Here is a 20281-nt window from a genome sequence, read left to right on the forward strand (position 1 = left end):
CAAAAACAAGGAAATTCAGAGATGTAGCAAAGGTCCTTTATTATACTTATGGCTTCAAACAGAGGATTTAAAATGAGGGCACAATATTACATTGTACTAAATAATTATTATATGTTATGAGTCCTTAACATACAGATTTTGACTTTACATGTCCTATCAGGTCTGTCTCAGTACCATCCCACTTCAACGATAAATTAACAGGTGCAGCAAGTTCCCAGAATGAACAGTAGAAGTTTTCTAGAAGTATTCAAATATATCTTTTTAAAGAAGTCCAAATATGCTCCCCTTTCCCTAAACATTCAAAAGTATTATGACAATGCCCTGAGTCAAAATAAAAAAAAATATGTAACACATGGATACACAAGACAATGAAATGAGGAAGAAAAGGACACATTCCAGCTCCTATGTACAACTCACTGAGGCTTGAGAATAATGCATATTAAATAAGTTTAAAAAGACCCATCAAAAGGGTACATATAGATATCATATTTCAGACATTTACATAATAATCACTAAAGGCCTACACCATGGTCAGATAACTACAGATAAATTTTGGAGAAAGAATTAATAGAAGACATTTAAACAAGTCGGCATTTCAAAGTTCCTTGAGCAAAAGCATGTTGCTAAAAAAATGTAATAACAGACAGTTTAGGAAGTTTTACATAGGTCAGGTAACGTGAACTCCATTATTAAATTGTGCCTTAGGTTTCTGGGTGCAATGGCACAATTAAAGCTCGTCTTCTGGGAATTTGTACTTTGCATACACAATAAGCATGACTACTGACATGACAATGCAAAGGGAGCCAATCACTAGATATGCAATGCCCAGGAACTGGTTCTTCCCACCCATCCAGGACACGTTGCTGAAGACCACCTTCTTCCGGCCATCAAAAGCCAGTACTGGGTAGTCTGGGAAGAGACGATGAGTTAAGGACTGAAAAGACTTGGATTTACAATACAGAAGAGGCCTAAATGTGTGATATGCATGTGACAGTAGATACATTTAGACTAAAATTCCCTCATGACCCCTCAAAATCTTTATAAAGAACTTAAATCAAACAGGCAGTTTCCAGGCAAGAATGGAAGCATTCATGAATTTTGGAAATCATAGGGCAATCCTACCCCACATGAAACATTTGCCTCCAGAGTAAGGGCTACAAGCTGATCATCTTGTATTAATCAGTAGGTATGGCTGGTTTATAATATCACTAGTCAAAGAAAACAGAAGAAATAGAAAGAGGGAAAGAAAGAAAGAAAGAAAGAAAGAAAGAAAGGGCCAGTTGTGCTTAAAAGATCTAAACTGTGTGGTGTACATATTTGTATAATCACATTCACCATATTCAAAATCTCCCTTGTTAAAGGCCTTTCTGCTTTGTCTACACAAATCAGCAGTATGTCACTTTATTCAACATGGTTTGCTCACAAAAGCAAAACCGCACCCAACTGGTAAAACTGGTTCCCCTGCTTTCCCACAACAGAGGAAAAGTACTGCAAATGGAAAAGTCCAGGGGAGGTGATTTGAGTCTTGACACAGAAAAACACTTAACACTTACAGAAACAGCATGTTATACAGCCTGATAACCACTCCTGTGAGCAACTTTTAGTCCATCTACTCAAAGTTTCCACATGCACACATTCTACCACCTCATCCCAAATCGCAGTTACCAAAGCATTATCATTACTGAAGGATACTGTAGGTGATTTCTAAGGTATAGTTCCCTGCAGGTAGTCCATTTGCATAATCTCCCTCAGTGATTCGTCGATACAGTTTCCTGAAGTTTGGCAGTGCGGCTCTTCTCATCCACACTATAAAGTCTTGGTTCTGGAAACCATTATTGGATGGATCTGTAGTATCCAGGTCATAAGCTGGTCTAGGCCAGTTTATTGGCTTTACAGTGTCTAAGGAGCAAATGAAAGCAAATTAATTTTTAACAATGAATACAACGTTGATCTTTGATATCACTGTTTTGTTACTCAACCTGTTATTCCAAGAAAGGTTTGTTACCTGCAAAAGCACTTGCTAAAGTACCATTCACAGTAGGGTTCCTGTATTTGATGTTGTAGTCTGTCCACCATGCAATCCCTTTTCCATCTAAAGGAACCGGCCTTGGCTGACCATTGACGACGTGATAGAGCTTGAAACTGTCTATGGGATGGGAGGAACAAAACTCGTTCAACCATAAATGTATTTACAAACACAATTTACCCCTTAAAAATGATTCAGTGACTGGCTGATTGATTTCAACTTACCATTGAACATGCTGTTTGCCACAGAGCCGCAAGGCACAATTGGCTTCTTTTGGGAATTATACTGATAAGGTGCACAGGTTTCGCTAGGTGACTTCAATTTTTAGAAACAAAAAGAAAACATTTTGCATAAACCACAGGCCCAAGAAACAGTTAACACAATTTTGTAAAGACAAAGGATTCATTTCCCTCTGTTAAACACAGACCGTGAAGGCGGAGGTATAACCTGATAGCTGATCGTCATCTCTTGAACTTCCATATTGGCGGTAGTTCTGGAAGTAATTGGATAAGCCATAATAGAAGAACACAGGACCCTGCAAACATCAAAATACACAAACTCAAATTCTGTCATCCATTTGTCTTCTAATTCTATGGCACTACCAGCAGATTTGAGTGAACATAACCATACCTCAAAAAGCTTGGAGAGTGAGAAATTGACCCTGCAAACACAAGGTACAGAGGTATCTCTACAGTCGTAGCATGGTGAGCCTTGTTCCGCACCAGTGTAATCTGTCTATGTGATGAAGAACAAACATGAAATTTTAATTACCACCTATCACCAAACATCCAACACCTTTGAACAACAGAGGTCCTGACAGTCTTGTAGAACAATATACAAGGAAGAGAAAGACATTATATCTCACTTACCAGGCAGATAATAGTTTCATCTTTTTTCTGAGGAACTCTGATATTAAGTATCAAACAGTGCTCTTACCTCCAGCACTTGAATTTTCTGAGAAGTGACAAACAGAGCAACACCAATCCCGATGAATGCCAGGCCGATCAGTACAAATCCTGGGATGACGATTCCAGCAGACAACACAGGCTGCCATGCCGGCAATCTCTGTTGAGTAAAGGCAGTGTTGTCTGGCCGGTTGGCCATTTCCCCTTCATTTTTCATCTTTTGGCAAATTAAATGGAAAAATAAATAAAAGGACCATCAACGAATCAAAAAACAGTTGGTTTGTCAGTTATTACGTTCCAGGTCCGGTAAAGTAGCCTAAGTAGTACAGAACATTTCCTGAGGCGATCTGATCAAAGTTTCACTGAGATACTGAGACTATTTCAAAAACAATTCACTGAAGCCCCCCCACCGAAAATGTAACATTTTTAATGTGAAGTAAGAAATGTTACAGTCGTTGACATTTTTTTTTTGCTTAGTGTACATCATCCCAGCCTGGCGGACGCAAATGTGAGAATCTCTTAAATTGGTCGACGACCAAAAGTTTAGAGAGTAAGTAAATTGGATGGTAGACTACCTACCTTTTCCCTCAGGGATATATCCGTTCAACTCTCAGGATACCTTAGCCTCTACACAACTACAAACGTCTCATCGATCATTTCTCAGTCCTCGAAAAACAGCGCCCAACAGAGCTGCATAGAAGCTGCCATTTTCTTACCTTTACCTGTAGATATCTATTGAGTGCATCGTTGCTTCCTACTATTATCAGAAACTGACGTCATGTGTCCTCACCTATTTTGTTTTCTTACGTGGTAACGTATTGATTTACATATAAACAACTTATAAGTAACGTGTCCTGTACATACAGCTCCCCAGACACAAATTTAATTTCAGCGTAATTCAGTGAAAGGGAATAAGATTAACCGAGCTTTTTAAACTGTTTTAAAGCTCTGAAGAGTTGGAAAGCTCTGAAATCTTTAACCTTTTTCTTTTTATAAATCTAAGATAATCACTCCATCATGAGATATATAACGAATTTGAAGGGCTATGTTTCTTCAAAACATTAAAAAAAAAAAAGCTTTAGCCCACATTATGAAATTATAGCGTCAAAGTCATTTGCATGTTCACAATATGCCGCCCACATTTTTGATTGACAAAATATTAAACCAATCATTGATCTCTAAAATGTTTAACCGCCCCTTTCCAAACCAATTGGATAATCGGGTTGGTTGGCGTATGACTGTCTACATTCATTTCTTCGTTCTTTGTGCTGGGCTGTACGTTGTGAAAAGGTAAATAAGAAAACTTCTATTGAAGACATTTGTTAGTCCTAAAAATACAAAGTCGGCATTATTAGCGAAGAAACAGCTCTCTGTCTAGTGATTATGCACGTAGCTAGTCTGATAAAGATCTTAGTCCCGCATCATTCTGTTTGCTGGCTTCACGGAGTAGCTAAATGCTACGTATGCTCCTTGCTAGCCCCATTCAATACGGTGTTAAAACCCATCTGCTCAGGTTGCTAGCTGAACTAGCTAACAAGCGAGGTAATTTACTAATTTTCTGGATAGCTATGTTGATGTGCATATTAAAACTTCTCCTTATGAGTCTGGAATGAGAGTATAGTTTTACGCAAGTTGATGAGAAGTTGAGAGCATGTTCTCTGTCCGCTAGTTGCTCAGCTAATAGGAATAGGTTGTAAACTTAGTGATCATGTTAGCCTGCCTACCACAGAGTCTGTTAACCCGTCAGACATGTTGTCTTATGAAATCGATGAAACAGATATTTGTCTGTTGCTTAAGACCACAAGGATTAACTATTAATTAATTAAGCCTTAAATTATATGATAGTAACATTTCAGTCACATTCCCGATAGCTCGGCTAAATCATTTAGCTGGTCGATATTTCACTTCTGTAACATCAATGGCCGGTTATCTCATTGTTTTGCTTATGTGTGATTTCGTCTTCAGATCTCAGACATTAAATGGATATTATCAAGTGCACGCAGAAAAGATGATACAGGTGGAGATCGCTGAACTATATTGTGCGGTTCCCACGAATCTCTCGTCGTTAAGTGCATACACGAATTTCGGAACGTTCCTTTGTTCATGGTAGCTGATCGACGGTTAGTTTTGCCAGGAGCTGCCTTTGATGCCAGTTCAATAGTTCAGCACTGTGAAGCACAAACAAACCAATGTCATAACAAACCAAATCTATTATAGGAAGTAATGCATTCAATATAAAATCATTTATTTATTAATTTATTTTAACTAGCCAGGATCATTTATTTATTTAATTTCTGACACCATTTAGTGTTGTGAAACAGTAGGAATATTTGAAAGACAAACGAAGTACTGTCCCTAAAAGAGGAGCACGAGGAAAATTACCTGTTTTTGTCCCTGGTCTTTCTCATGTTTAAATATGTTTTATGAGGAAAGTTATAAGGTTTTTTTTGTTTTTCCTCAAAAAGTAGTTCATTTGGCTCAAAGAGGCTTTACGTATATACAAGCTATGTGGGCCAAATGAACCAACTTTTGAGAAAAAAAGCTCCATAATATTCCTCATAAAAAAACTTATACACACACACACATATATATATATGTGCCTATATTTAGTATTGTAGATTCCATTAGAACGCCCTGTTCATGCATTCCTGCTTGGGCTAAACAATGGCCCTTTTTACACTTCGTCTGAAAATTCATCTTGGGCGATCAGATCACAAATGGACAGTGCTAAATACAAGTGTAAACGACCATCAGGATGCATTGTGATCCGATCACTCAAACCACTTGCCGAGGTGGTCAGGGACGCATTTCACCACATATCTTTTGTCATGTAAATGCTGATGCCTCCTGTTGCATCCCTGACAGAGACTAATGTAATAACCTTCTAGTGAAAGTGACGTAGCAGAATTGGAATCAGAACACGTGGTCTGCTGGACACCTTGGAGACGCATAATAGACACAGGTGTAAATGGCGATGTGTCTCGGCTGTCCACTTGTGATCTAATCGCCCAAGACGCATTTTAATACCAAGTGTAAACAGAGCTAGTGGACATTCTTAGGAACATAGAAAATAATGTATAATGATAACAGAACCATTCTCCTGACCACTTTCTCCCTGCTTTGGAAGGAAGAGTTGAGAGATTGCAGAAGCCTTTGGTGTATCCTTGACAGCCGCACAGCTAGAGTAAGAGATAGGCCTATGTCAGGGTCCTGAGTAAGTACAGGCTGGTGCCACTCTCCTCAACAATGTACGAAGTCTGTGTCACCACTCTAAGCAAAATAGATAGGTTTTGCTCAGAGATAGCCAGGACTGTTTGAGAATAAAATAGATGTTGCTTGGGGAGTTTTCATTCAGGGTAGAATTTGAACTTTTTCAGGACCTTTAATGTTCATGTTTTTATCTCCATGGTATCAACAGGGCCACATCAGGTGCTCCTTCTCACAGTCATGTGTTTAATGGAGTTTCATTGTATTTTAACAGTCATGCATTTTCCGGCACAGTAAAACCCATTCCCTACTTTGCATTTCCATTATATCTGCTTAGTATCCTAGAATTAATGCTCCTTTTTCTATTTTTCTTTCAGGAGAGGCTGCAGTTTTCATCCGTTATGTTGTCAAGTAAAAAGTCAGACCCTGGTTCCTCTTCATCCTCATCATCTTCCTCATCTGGAGGAGCTACAGGCGAGCGGGCTCCGGAGGCCCCTGCTGTTTCCCAGGCTGGGTCAGCAGCCTCTGCTCCGGGATCCTCTGATGTGAAGAAGAAGGAGAGAGCCTCACCAAGTGGGGAACCCGGGGGCCCCCCTCTCCCGCACCCCCCTGGCCCTGGTGGAGTGGACCAAGACTCCGCCCAGGAGCGCAGGACCAGCCGCCGCAAGAGAGCAAAAGTAAACATCCTGCATCTTTCCTTATATTTCGGAAATGATAGGCAGGAATTCTCAGACTAATTTTTTGTTAGAAGTGCATAGTAGTCAGAATCAGTCTGATAAATCTGTTTAATGTTGATATGGAGAGGTTCCAATGTCTGTGGTGTAGCTGAGTCATGACAGTTTTAGAACCTCTGCTATGTGTCATGGAACAGAACCACTTGTGAAGTGTCCAGTTGTTTTTCCTCAGCGTTATCCTGTGCTCACACCGGCAGCGACAAAGCGGCTGGAAGTCGTTCATTTCCAATGGTCACTGGACTGCACTGAACAACATGGAAGCAAGATAACGCTATTTACAGGAAAATAAATTCCCTCTAAAACATCTTTTTCAGTGGGAATGCACGTGATTTGTGGGTTCAGACATATGTTGGGCAATATATTTATAGGCCTGCCTTTAAGAAAATACAAACATACTCCACAATGAATATAGCAAAGACAATGTAAATATAACATAAATAAATATAAAATATAATATATATTTAAAATATTTATTAGTATACACTTTTTTTTTTTTTTTTTTTTTTTAAAGAAAATTGATGCATCTCCTGTCAATACATTTGTAGCCCACTTCCTCAAAACTATGTGAGCAACGCCCAGAAGCTGGCTGTAAGCGACAGCTAGACGACAGCGGCACATCGACATACAAGTTGCTGCCAGTGTTAGGGCGGTGTTAAGTGTTTGTGATAGTTATCATGTATTGAGAATGAAAGGATGGGGCTCAGGTTCATTTGATCATGTTAAGCTCTGTCACTTTTTACTTCTACTAAGGAAAAGGAAAAGTAGAAAAATGAAGGAAAACCACCCAGCTGAGCCAGAACATGGTTTTAATGGAGCCTTTATTGTGCCTAATGTTGCAGGTGGAGTACCGTGAAATGGACGAGAGCCTGGCTAATCTGTCAGAGGATGAGTACTACTCCGAAGAAGAGAGGAACGCCAAGGCTGAGAAGGAACGCAAGCAGGTGATCCCTCCTCCTGCTCCGCCAGTGGAAGAGGAGAACGATAGCGAACCAGAGGAACCTTCAGGTTAGCAGGGATATGGCTTTAACCAGTATGGGCTTACATTTCCACCTTCCATCTAAACCTGCTTACCTTGTTGGTACAGGTGTTTTACCACCATTTCCCACAGCAATTTAAACCGGATTCAGTTGTCTAATATCCTTCTTTTTAAAGCATATTAACTGACATGTTCTTTAGTGATTAAAATAATTGTAGACTGACTTTTTTGGATGTGTTCATTGGCAGGTGTAGAGGGCGCAGCCTTTCAGAGCCGCCTACCACATGACCGCATGACCTCCCAGGAGGCCGCATGTTTCCCTGACATCATCAGTGGCCCTCAGCAGACACAGAAAGTCTTCCTCTACATCCGCAACCGCACAGTGAGTTAACATCTACTAACATCAAATACTGAACCAAAAAAAAAAATGTGGAACGTTTACTTGGTGAAGTAAACCAAATTGAATTGAGAGATATTGGTCATTTGAAAATGGCTCATCTGACTTGTTGCTTTAATTTGTCAGCTTCAACTCTGGCTAGACAACCCCAAGATACAGTTGACCTTTGAAGCTACATTACAACAGCTTGAAGCTCCTTACAACAGTGAGTTCACAGACCTGCCTTTCATCTCTCTGTGTGCAGCTCAGAGTCTTAAAAGGCGTTTAAAAAAACTCAGTATTACTTTAAATAGCCTCTGATGTTTGTCATTGACGTCCACAGGTGATGCCGTACTAGTCCACAGGATACACAGCTATTTGGAGAGACATGGTCTCATCAATTTTGGTATCTACAAGAGAGTAAAACCCCTACCAAGTAAGTGTTTGCTGGACCTTACATGCCCAGTTTGAGCTGCTCTGATTTTACAAAATCCTTTAGTGAGTCTCAACCAAGATGAACACCAACACACATGGACACAAACACAGACCCACAGTTTAGACGTTCAGTTACCAACCAGCACAAGGTGTTCAGTTCTCCAGTATATCTCTTGTCCTGAATGATCCGAAGTGCTCCGATATATTCCTCATATAATCTTTTATTTGTTTTGTCTTGCCCACAGCGAAAAAGACAGGGAAGGTGATTGTAATTGGTGGCGGTGTGTCTGGGCTTGCAGCGGCTCGGCAGCTTCAGAGTTTTGGGATGGATGTGACAGTCCTGGAGGCCAGGGTTGGTACACTGCTCTCAGCAGATTTAGGAATACTCATCACAAAACTTACAGAAAACGAATTAATGTTTCATTTTAATGTTACAGTGTGAACGGAGCATCGTGTTAAATGCTCCATTTCATTTTTCCTGTGCTTGTAAAAGCATTCCCTTGGTAATAACAATGATCAGATCACAGATAATTTTGTGCTCATTCCTAAATTCTCCTGTTAGTGTATGCTGGTCATATTGCATGTGTTGCAATTCATGTGTTGGCAGGATCGCGTTGGGGGAAGAGTGGCCACCTTCCGCAAAGGGAACTATGTCGCTGATTTGGGAGCGATGGTGGTGACTGGTCTGGGTGAGAAAAAGTATTCCTTTTATTTCAGCTCAAAAAGAAAAATAACACAGAAAAGTTTTCGGAAATATATGTTTGTCTCAGGTCTGGTTCTTCTCAAATGATATTTAGGATTAGGTTTTGCGGAATTCAGAGACCAGTAAAGCCATTTGCTGAGCGTTTCCTTTATGAGGCCAGCAGGTGGCACTGTTTACAAGGCCCACTTGTTGAAAAAACATGTACAGTGAGATTGATGATACTAAATGTGGCCAAGGCTCATTTGCATATGTATTGTATCAGGTGGCAATCCCATGGCTGTGATCAGCAAGCAGGTGAACATGGAACTGGCTAAAATCAAACAGAAGTGTCCGCTCTATGAGGCAAACGGCCAAGCTGTAAGTACACACCTTCTTAAACAAGTGGTGTGGTATTGACATTTAGGACAGATAACTGTGTTTACATTGCTTAGACACAAGTGCTTCTTAATCAGAACAAAATACCGCCTTGTTTTCAGGAATTTAGTATCATATGTAGGCATTTTATTTGTGGTTATACAAAACAGAAAACCTGGTATTTTTCTGGATATATTCCCTCGTTTTTTGCTAAAGGGCCCCTTTTACAGCCCTGTGCTACCAGTTTGATGAGAATAATGGCAAAACACTACAGTAACTCACGTTCAGCATGTCCTCCTCATTCTGCTATTTCTTCTTGAAAATTTCTTGTGTAATCTAATGAGGCTCTGTGTTGCCATGAAAGACTACCAGTTTGTCTTGTGAAATAACAAAGATCACAATGTAAAACCCATTGACACACAGTTACACTGTCCATTTCTGTTGATGTAATGCTGATATGTTTGTATGACGTTATGTATGCTTAGAAGGACATTTTATTCAGCTGAATTAGATCGTAATTACCAGAGCTCAAAAGCTGGAAGAGCAAAGAGGACACCTGTATACTAAATGTTCTCTCTTTGCTTTTTTTTGTTTGTTTTTCTTCCTGTCACACACAAACACATCTCTGTAACTGTCCCCCTCTCTTTCATCATGACTGGTGATGGCTGTATTATCCAGGGAGAAAGATGCACAAGTGTGAGTACTATTTCAGTTCATAAAATTCCATTTTATTTACTAGCATAGCCTGTGAAAGGTATTGATTACAACAACATCACTCTCATACTTCCTCCACATAAAAGTAGTTGATCACATGCATATTTAATTCATACGTGTACAGAACATACACTTACACATGTGATCTTGTTTGTCAGAAGCTGTAAATTATTAGATTGAGCCAATATTTCCCTGTGGGAACATGGTGCGTCTGCGATGTTCAATGTGTGTTTGAGTTTAATGGAAGGAAGTGTGTGTGGTTTTTTTTAACCATAGCGCTTCATGATTGGGGGTTTTATGAATTTTTAATTCTTTCTCAATTTGTTTTCACTTAGATGATGGGAAAGTAACCACAGGAAAAAGAAATATTTTAATTTGTAATGGACGTGTAACTATTATTTTGTCTGCCTAAACTTCTCTGGCCACGTCTGTTGAGTCATTTTTGGTCAAGACTGCCATGCCCCATATCACCATATTTCAGAAAAGCTGATTTTGCCAGTTATATTTTTGTAAAGACTATTCCCTCGTGTGCTGTAAAAAGTATTTCCATATGCTAGAGAATAGTAAGAAACATGCATCTGTGAAACTGTATTTCATAGGCATTTGGTTTATATTATTTGAGGCTTTCAACTAGGGCTGCCCCGACCAAAGATTTCCTAGTCGACTAGTAGTTGTTAGTTAAAGCCATTAGTTGACTAGTCATCGCATGTTTATGATATTAATTTAATTATTTAAATATGTATATTGTGGGGGGCATCAGAAAATGGTTTGAGTTCCGGGGCTGAGAGAGAATGTTGTAGGTAATATTAGTAACACTGTGCTACACTACAGAGAAAACCCATAATAACGAGCCTTTAAAACATAAATTTTACAAGCGCACGCACGAAGCGAGCCTCCTGTTAATGACAGTGCTGAAGGCAACAGCTGTAATTATTCTGAATGTGTTGGAATAATTTTATCAGTGTTGTAGCCATCACAGCTATATCAAGCCAGCTCCCAGCCTGGCTGGCTGGACGCCAGAACGTTAAGTTCCGTTAGCAAGCAGCTGGCCAGCTCACTTTCGTAACTACCTAATGTACACAAACGCTTAAAGATGGATAATATCCCGTTTGGATAATATCCCGTTTACATGTTTCAGATGATATGACATGTTTGAAGTCGAGGAATGATATACAAACTCTGCATGCAAAGGTACGCCTGTCACCTTCTTGGGGTCATCCTTTGCACGCTCGAAATGATCCCATGCTTTGGACGATCTCCTGCCCGACATGGTCTAATACCTTTTAACGAAAAGGCGCAGCTCCCGAATGGAGTTTCAGGGGTTTTTTTTCTGCGACTAACCAACCAATGAAAACTTGGTCAACTAAGACTCTTCTCAGCGACTTACGGTTTGGTCGACTATTAGGGGGCAGCCCTACTTTCAGCTTGACAAAGCATGCCTCAGATGCTGAAACGTAAGAGGACCAGCTCAGATGCAGACCGTGCATTACTGCTCTAAGTGATTACAGACTATGTAACCGGTGAGTTTCGTATGACAGGTGCCCAAGGAGAAGGACGAGATGGTGGAGCAGGAGTTTAACCGACTACTGGAGGCCACATCCTACCTCAGCCACCAGCTGGACTTCAACTTCCTCAACAGCAAACCTGTGTCCCTGGGTCAAGCCTTGGAAGTGGTCATACAGTGAGTGGTCTCACAGAAGCTGGTCTTACTCAGTCTGAACATTTTGGCCAGACTGGGCTAGGTGCTCCAGGGTAGCTTTATTTGTCTCAAGTTTAATGTGTCAGTAGTACTACATGGTGATGATACTAATATAATGTAATAATTATCAGTTTATTAACAAAAAGCATTTTTTGTCGAAAACCATAACTGTTGCCGATTTGAGAGTGCACCTTTTATTAGCTCCTCTTCTGACTCTAAGTATACTCTGGGTCCTGTGAATATTTCAGACACATTAATGAGAAATGATGTACACATTCAAATTTGTTAGAGAGTAATAGTTTGCCTTATATGCATTGTCTCTTGGTGGAGGGTTGAGAAACAGTTTGTTTTGATGAAAAGTGAACTGAACTTTGTTCTGATGTGTTCAGGTTGCAAGAGAAGCATGTTAAAGATGAACAGATAGAGCACTGGAAAAAGATCGTGAAAACCCAGGAGGAACTTAAAGAACTTCTCAACAAGGTCTGTTTTAACTGACTGCTCAACAATGTCTGTTTTAATTTACTTCAACTAAGCAATATGTCAGAACCTCTTCTCTTCTCTTCTCTTCTCTTCTCTTCTCTTCTCTTCTCTTCTCCTCTCTTCTCCTCTCTTCTCCTCTCTTCTCTTCTCTTCTCTTCTCCTCTCTTCTCTTTGCTTCCTTCTCTTTGCTTCGCTTCTCTTCTGTTCTCTCTATTTTCTTCTGTTCTCTTGCCCTTGGTTCATCCTTTCTCGTGTTCTGTATGTCTGTCTATAACGACATTTGTTCTTTTTTCTCTCTCACTCATTTTCAGATGGTAGCGACTAAAGAGAAGGTGAAGGAACTGCACCAGCAGTATAAGGAGGCCAGTGAGGTGAAGCCACCCAGAGACATCACTGCTGAGTTCCTGGTGAAGAGCAAACATCGTGACCTGACAGCACTTTGCAAGGTGACCACACAGGGACTACACATTAACTGTACTCTTATGTCATTCATTAGCACATTTAGAGACTGATACTGAGCAAAACTGAAAAGGCGGAAGGGGTGTCACCTGGGAATTATAGCTATTGCCATAAACATTTGTTAAGATTGGGATTAAAATGTGCATGTTACAACATGTTTATCTTAATTAAGTAATTGGCTAAAGATTGTTGGCCCAATAAGGGTTGTCTGGTTTTGTTTCCATATGCAGATCTCTTTTTTCTCAAAAACACTGCAGTATTTTTCACAAATTGCTATTGGAGCATTATGTTAATTTAGCCTGCTGCTTTATGCTCCTTTTTAAAGCATTTATCTATAATTTTCCTAAATTTCATTTCATGAGGTGCTATTTTGTCCTACAGAGTTGTAAGATAAGGAATAAGTGTGATTGCACACGTTGAGAAAAGGCATAATCGCTAGTTAGTAGCTTCCAGCTACAATTACAACTCATTAAATGCACTCACATATTGCATATTTAAAACAATTTATTTTAACTATTCAATGCGAAAAGTGACCTGGGGTGTGCATCTAGTAATTGGACCAACCTCGTAGTGACAAAACAAACGGGGGGGCGGGGGGTGTTACAATGCACGCTGGCATTGTGTTTGTTTGGGAATATCATCGTGTCTACTAAACATTTCTTAAATTAAATAAAACAGAAAAGAAAGTCTGTAGCTTAAAGTACTTCACTGTCGACAATTCAAAGAATGTTCCGTGCTTAACGTTTTTAATGGCCTATATTTGAATAGTTTGCGGATTACTACTTTGTGTGTTTGTGTTAACTCTTGATAAACATCTGCAATAAATAACAAGCAAAACAAACCAACACAAGCCAGTCAGAGAACAAATATACGCAAGACAGAGCTCCTGTCATACAACGAATTGAATTGTTTAAACTGACTTTCATGATGTGAAACACACTCTTGTATGGTGAGCTGGCCTTGGATATTTTGAAATGATGTCTTTTGTGCCAGGGCTGCCCTTTCTATAGTAGACTTCTGCCCTTTTTCTAACCTCATTGGGCCAGAGAGCATGACTTAAGCTGTGTGGCAGGAAACACGTTTCACACAACACAGGACCAAACAGGGTCAAGAGCACCGCAGAGCTTTGTGATGTGGTTTTTATGGAGGAGTCATCTAAAAGCCCATTTTGTTGTTTCAGTTGGGTGAAAGTACAGGTTTCCCCTGGAGGATGAGTTAGCCCTTTGTTACTAAGTGTGGGCTTTAACTTTCAGCCCCCTAATGTCAACATTTGAGCACACTCCCAGAGACTGCAGACTTGATTACATTAGTCATAGGTCTTATCTAGCGTTCTCGTGAACATGGCTGAGACTGGTTAACTATAAACTGTCATTTCAGCTTATGCTGGTGTATGAAGGCATGCAAATCAGTACAGGATCCAAACATGATGAAAGAGTGGCATGGCCAATAATAGAAATCTTTCAAACATTGACAATGTTTATCCCTTGCTCTAGGAGTATGATGAATTGACAGAGATGCAGGTTAAACTTGAGGAAAGGCTGCAGGAGCTTGAGGCAAACCCACCCAGGTAAAAAAAAAAACAAAAAACATTGTGCTACACACTCCAATAAATCCTTTAACTCCTTCATGTAACTTCTTCACTGAACTGAACCGGGGAACCGGTCTTTACCCCTGTCTATGTTCTCTTCTTGTTCGCAGTGATGTATACTTGTCATCACGAGACCGACAGATTCTTGACTGGCACTTTGCCAACCTGGAGTTTGCCAATGCTACCCCTCTTTCCACCCTCTCTCTGAAGCATTGGGATCAGGTACAGTACCGCACTGACTACACCATTATCTACAGCTGTGACTTGGTTGGACAATGAGATGAAACTGCAGACTTTTAATAATGTAAATGATTCTGTCATTTTGTTCTTGTGTAAGTAGGGATTAAGTATTTTAATTAATCATTATTTCAGTGTCTGTTGGACTGCTGATACTTTTCAAAGGTTGAAGGCAAATATAAAAGCCACGAGAAGAGCTGTCAGTATATGCATGCTTAATGACAGAGCAGTGATAATATAAATAAATCGTATTGGTTATTATATTGCGTTTTGATCAATTATGAAAGAGGAGTTTCGTTATTAAAGCACTACAGAGAAAGGAAAACTTGACCTCCTCCCGTTTTTTCCCAGGCCAGTGAGAAATTCTGTCAGCACATCTTAACTCACAGAGTGCAGTCGGTCCCAAGTATTTCTAAAATGAGATGTAGTACATTAAGTTCTCTTTAGGGTTCTTTTTTTCATTGCTTAATTGGATATGATTTTTCCCATACTTCATACAGCCATCTGATGCGCTCTTTCACAGAAATATGATTTGCATCATTACATTACAGTGTTTTGACACTAACATTGTCTGGCTCACTGTAATTCTCTGACCCGGCCTTCTGTCTGCAGGATGATGATTTTGAATTCACTGGCAGTCACCTCACGGTACGTAACGGCTACTCCTGCGTGCCTGTTGCGCTGGCTGAAGGTCTGGACATCAAACTGAACACAGCCGTCCGACAGGTCCGCTACACAGCCTCAGGTGGGTGTTTTACAGGTAGCTCCGAACATAGAGCTGCTTGTTTTTGTGTCTTGTATACTTTACCCTGCTGTTCTGAGATTAAAGTTGAGTGTGTGTGTGTGTGTGTGTGTTTGTGTGTGTGTGTGAGGTCAAGGTGTTGCTTCTCTGTATCTGATTCTTTTCCTCCCTCCCTGTTCTTCTCCTAGGTTGTGAGGTGATTGCAGTGAACACACGCTCCACCACTCAGACGTTCATCTATAAATGTGATGCTGTGTTGTGCACACTGCCGCTGGGCGTCATGAAACAGCAGCCTCCTGCAGTGCAGTTTGTGCCACCTTTGCCTGAATGGAAGACTGCTGCCATTCAGAGGATGGGTTTTGGAAACCTCAACAAGGTCAGCCTTACCCCCCTCTCAAAGCCCCTGAACTAACCCTGTCATGACTCCTTACTTCTCTACCTGAATGATTGTTATTCTAGTCTCTAGTCAGATGGTCACGGAAGTAGCCTTCTGCTGCGTTGCCTTTACCACCATGTCTCCCCGCCACTTCCTTTTTCTAGCCCTTGGGGTGAGCCTCTCGGTCTGCTTCTGTTTTGCTATCTTGACTTGCTTTTCTTGTTTCCCTGTCTGTTAGTGCTTGGGTTAGCTTCCAGACTTAAGAACATGTTTCTACATGTTTTTCCAGTGTGTGTCATGTTAACCTATAGGGATGAGGTGGGGTTGCAAATGCTTATACTGTTTGCTTTTCTCATATTAATTTCACGTTGGCATGGTCCCAGCCTCCGCCATGGCTCTGAACATGTTGTCTGTAGAGCCGCTGAGACGTGGGGAGAGCACTTAGACAAAGGGTACCTTTCTTCTTAAAAGTAACATCTCTGTAAGATCTCCCACTGGGGTAAAGGTAAACGAAAGCTGAAAATAAGCGTTTTTTTGAGGTCAGTGTGCGAATTCAGTCAGGTCTATACGCTTCCTCCAGCCTCTCTGCTTTCACACATAAGCTTGGAATGCATAAGCATCTGCAGTTTCTCTCCCCTCACTAATTTTCTGCGGCAGCAAAAGAATGCTGCAGTATTATGTAACGTGACCCCTTGTCCCTTACCCATTTTGGCCAGCAGTGGGCGCCTGGTGATTACGTCTCGTTATGGATGGGCTGCTAGATCAGAAACAGCTGTGTAGATCTGCTGCGAATGTCAGAATGCTAACTACAGTGATTTGAGATAGATGCAAACAAAGAGAATAAAATCTGTTGTTCTTTGTTTCTTTCACTCGGACGAAGGCCTCTCGCGCGATCTAGAGCTTGTTGTACTGCTCATGACTCAGCAGCAAGACATAATTAGTCAGTTTTACAGCCTCGAGCGGGAAATTCCTAACAGTTTGTCCTTACCTGGTGTTCCCCTAGATAACCAAATATGGAAGTAGAGCACTGCTGCATTTGATCTGTGTTTTAAACAATGAGCGTTTTAGGGCAAAGGTAATTGATTTCTTTTAGAATTTATGTTCTGCCTCTAGAGATGAGGGATGAGAAAGGGTTCGACTGCCTTGAAATGTGAGCGACCTCTTACATGCTGATAGCAACAAACTCTTGGTTGCATATCCTCCCCGCCACCAGGTGGTGCTGTGTTTTGACCGAGTATTTTGGGACCCCAGTGTGAACCTCTTTGGGCATGTTGGTAGTACCACCGCCAGCCGAGGAGAGCTTTTCCTGTTCTGGAACCTGTACAAAGGTGAGGGCCTCTAGTCTTGAACCTCAGGTCTGAGTAGTCAGTTACAGAGTGCAGCAAGTTAGAAAGCTGTCATTTAAAGTGTAATATATTTAAAGTAGTTTTGGATCTTTTATCCTTAATTGGATCTTGGGAGTTTTAGGAGCTGTCTTTGATTCATTTTTCTGTCCCCTGTCAGCCCCTATTCTTCTAGCCCTGATGGCAGGAGAGGCTGCAGGCATAATGGAGAACATCAGTGATGATGTGATCGTAGGCCGGTGCCTGGCCATCCTTAAAGGCATCTTTGGAAGCAGCGCAGTGCCTCAGGTGGGTACATATAGTACTGTTATACATGTATGTCTCATTAGAAGCTGGTCTATACACAGGCAGGAGCTGTTAGAATTTATACATTAAGGAATCAAGGTGGGATGATAGGCCATGGATATCTCCTCAGACTTGATAGAATGGTATAGATTAAGTGTATTTTTGTGTAAGTGTAACTTTTATGTATGCATACACCATTTGTCTAGCTTCTGGTTAACCTCTCTCAATTAATTCATTTTTGCATCTCCAGCATCAGCTAAATCCTCTAAAAAGAACTGTTGTCTGACTAGTATCTTTAAAAGAGAGAGCAACGAAAAAGGAACCCAGTATAGACTTTAGCCACCAATATGCTGCGCAGGCAGTTGCAGAGGACACCCTGTAGAACATGAATTAGTTCCAGTTCTGACCCTAACATAACCCTCTTTGATTCCTTTTATACATGTAAGATGTTATTTAAGGAATGCCATAGATGAAAGATGTCACATCTGCAGAAATATATATATATATATATATATATATATATATATATTTTTTTTTTTTGGAACAAATTTCATCCCATACCGTGCCATAGAACCTGATACATTGAAAATTATTATGTAATTGAGCTCTGATGGGGACCGTCTGTATAGAAGTATATTTCAAAACAAAAAACTATTTCAGTGTTCCAGCATAAGCATCAGCCAATCATTTTTCTGTCCTGTGTCACCATGGTAGCCCAAGGAAACGGTGGTGACGCGTTGGCGTGCTGACCCCTGGGCTCGTGGCTCCTACTCTTACGTGGCGGCTGGTTCCTCTGGCAATGATTATGACCTCATGGCCCAGCCCATCACCCCTGGCCCAGCCATTCCTGGAGCCTCCCAGGTTAGGACTTGGAACTTTCTCATTATCTATCTCAACTTAATTTGCTCTGTGAAAAGTTAAATGGTACTGTGTTGAGAAGTTGGATGGAAAAGTGCTCTTTATGATCTGAAAGGGTCTTAAATGCAGGGTTCACACAGGGTGCTTAAAGCCCTTGAATTTAGCTTTTCGAAATTTCAGTACTGAATTATCAGGAAAATTGGCCTGTCTTATGGAAAAGTGCTTAAAAGTGTTTAAAACTAAAAGTGATTATGTGTATGCTTTGAGCACATATTTTTCACAAATATTACAAAGTTGTCATACATAGAGAAAAAAGGTTACCGCATTACAAATAAAGTCTTAATATTATGAGAAAGAAGCCATAGCATTATCAATATAAAGGATCTGACAGTGAAGAGAACAGCTCCCAGCACCCATGAATTCATATTTGTCTACTTTGTATACTAAAGTGTAAATTCACCAAATCTGGCTTCTGTCTTCCATCTGCACATACACACGTAACTATGACCTGTTATTTTTATATTACAAGTTTTACATGTTTCTTCTCAAAATTTTACATCTTTATCCTTGAAATCTTAGATTTTTTTTCCTTCTTTTAAGCAGCGGCTCTAAAACACTCTCATAGGGGTAAATGGCAAAAAAGAGTGTCAAACTCTATTCACTCAGTATATACATGTGACCAGGACTTTGCATTTTTGATAAGGGCTACAATGTAAACACTCAAGTGAAATGCTATGTTATGTGGAGACCTCGAAAATAGAAATTTGGTGTTAGGAAAAGTCCTTAAAAGTGTTTAAAACTGTTTTCATTCAGTGATGTCTCTATGTACCTTGTAAATGATGTGTGCTTACATATTGACATCTTTATTGTTAATACAGCCTGTCCCTCGACTGTTCTTTGCTGGGGAACACACCATCAGGAACTACCCAGCCACTGTGCATGGGGCCCTGCTGAGCGGCCTTAGAGAGGCTGGACGCATTGCTGACCAGTTCCTGGGTGCCATGTACACCCTCCCGCGGCAGGCAACGCCCAATGCCAACCCACAGCCTTCCCCAAGCATCTGAGACAAGCAGACCTCCAACATTGACCAACTGATGACTCCTCACTGAGAGAGTGAAAATGAGTGTGTGTGTGTGTGTGTTTGAGGCTCTGTTATCCCTTTCACAACCTCCACAGTCAAACCGAGACAATTGTGACTTCTAAGACCGGGAATGCTTGGGTGAGTGTGTGTGTGTGTTTGTGTATGTCTGGGTGTGTTGGGAAAATAGTTTGCGTTCAGGCAGGTACATGCTTCCAGTTATTTCCATTCACTGAGGCTAATCTCTGGATGTGAATCAGGAATGCAAAGGGAACTGTGATGTGGGGCTTAAACCCTCTTGCTCTCCTGTGTCTGGCTGAGTCACTGCTGTTACTTCAGTACTATGAAATCACGTCGATCCAAGTCAGAAGTGTCGTGTGTGTATGAAAACACCAGCAGATCAGCTGCACTTGCTACTCATTTATTTACTACTTCAAGCAGTGGCCTTTGTGTGCTGTAGCATTAAAAACATAGTGTAATAACATAATGACTGGCTGAGCCTGACCTTTGTCTGACACACAGGTTTTGTGTCACAACAGTGTAATAAAAGAGATTACAAACTTTTCAAAATTCAAACTGATACATAAACCAAACCTTTTTTTCAAGCCCAGTTCCACTCCATGGACTCGAGTTTTGTGTTAGTTTGTTTGATATGATGCTAGCTGCTGTCCTGCTGTGTAGGTCTTACTGCTTATGCTCATATAGA

At 40.6% G+C, this 20281-nt stretch overlaps 2 protein-coding genes across 2 annotated transcripts; one reads left to right on the forward strand and one right to left on the reverse strand.

The window, feature by feature from the left end:
• Positions 1–727: 727 nt before the first annotated feature.
• On the reverse strand, positions 728–3148 carry tmem30b (transmembrane protein 30B). Its single transcript, XM_030787467.1, has 7 exons — positions 2963–3148; positions 2657–2761; positions 2454–2561; positions 2251–2341; positions 2006–2146; positions 1693–1899; positions 728–909 (listed from the first exon to the last, which is right to left on the reverse strand). Exons 1-7 carry the CDS (start codon positions 3146–3148, stop codon positions 728–730), a joined length of 1020 nt encoding a protein of 339 aa, XP_030643327.1.
• Positions 3149–6522: 3374 nt separating this feature from the next.
• Positions 6523–20281, forward strand: kdm1a (lysine (K)-specific demethylase 1a). The gene is made up of 20 exons (XM_030786288.1): positions 6523–6815; positions 7712–7877; positions 8097–8230; positions 8372–8450; positions 8568–8660; positions 8905–9011; positions 9267–9348; positions 9625–9719; positions 10395–10412; positions 11969–12111; positions 12519–12609; positions 12921–13055; positions 14562–14635; positions 14767–14878; positions 15506–15638; positions 15824–16011; positions 17225–17339; positions 17515–17642; positions 18354–18500; positions 19376–20281. The coding sequence occupies exons 1-20, from the start codon at positions 6540–6542 to the stop codon at positions 19559–19561; spliced, it is 2502 nt and encodes an 833-aa protein (XP_030642148.1). The 5' UTR covers positions 6523–6539; the 3' UTR covers positions 19562–20281.

The sequence above is a fragment of the Chanos chanos genome, chromosome 10, assembly GCF_902362185.1.
Source record: "Chanos chanos chromosome 10, fChaCha1.1, whole genome shotgun sequence".
In the NCBI taxonomy this organism is placed as follows: domain Eukaryota; kingdom Metazoa; phylum Chordata; class Actinopteri; order Gonorynchiformes; family Chanidae; genus Chanos; species Chanos chanos.

Bases quoted from the DNA above. Each gene is read 5' to 3' on its own strand.
- tmem30b (XM_030787467.1), bottom strand. From the start codon at position 3,148: ATGAAAAATGAAGGGGAAATGGCCAACCGGCCAGACAACACTGCCTTT. The intron at 2,762-2,962 runs GTAAGAGCACTG...TTCATCACATAG, and splicing joins AGAAAATTCAAGTGCTGGAG to ACAGATTACACTGGTGCGGA. The intron at 910-1,692 runs GTATCCTTCAGT...GTCTCTTCCCAG, and splicing joins TACCTTAGAAATCACCTACA to ACTACCCAGTACTGGCTTTT.
- kdm1a (XM_030786288.1), top strand. From the start codon at position 6,540: ATGTTGTCAAGTAAAAAGTCAGACCCTGGTTCCTCTTCATCCTCATCA. The intron at 8,231-8,371 runs GTGAGTTAACAT...TTAATTTGTCAG, and splicing joins TCTACATCCGCAACCGCACA to CTTCAACTCTGGCTAGACAA. The intron at 8,661-8,904 runs GTAAGTGTTTGC...TCTTGCCCACAG, and splicing joins GAGAGTAAAACCCCTACCAA to CGAAAAAGACAGGGAAGGTG.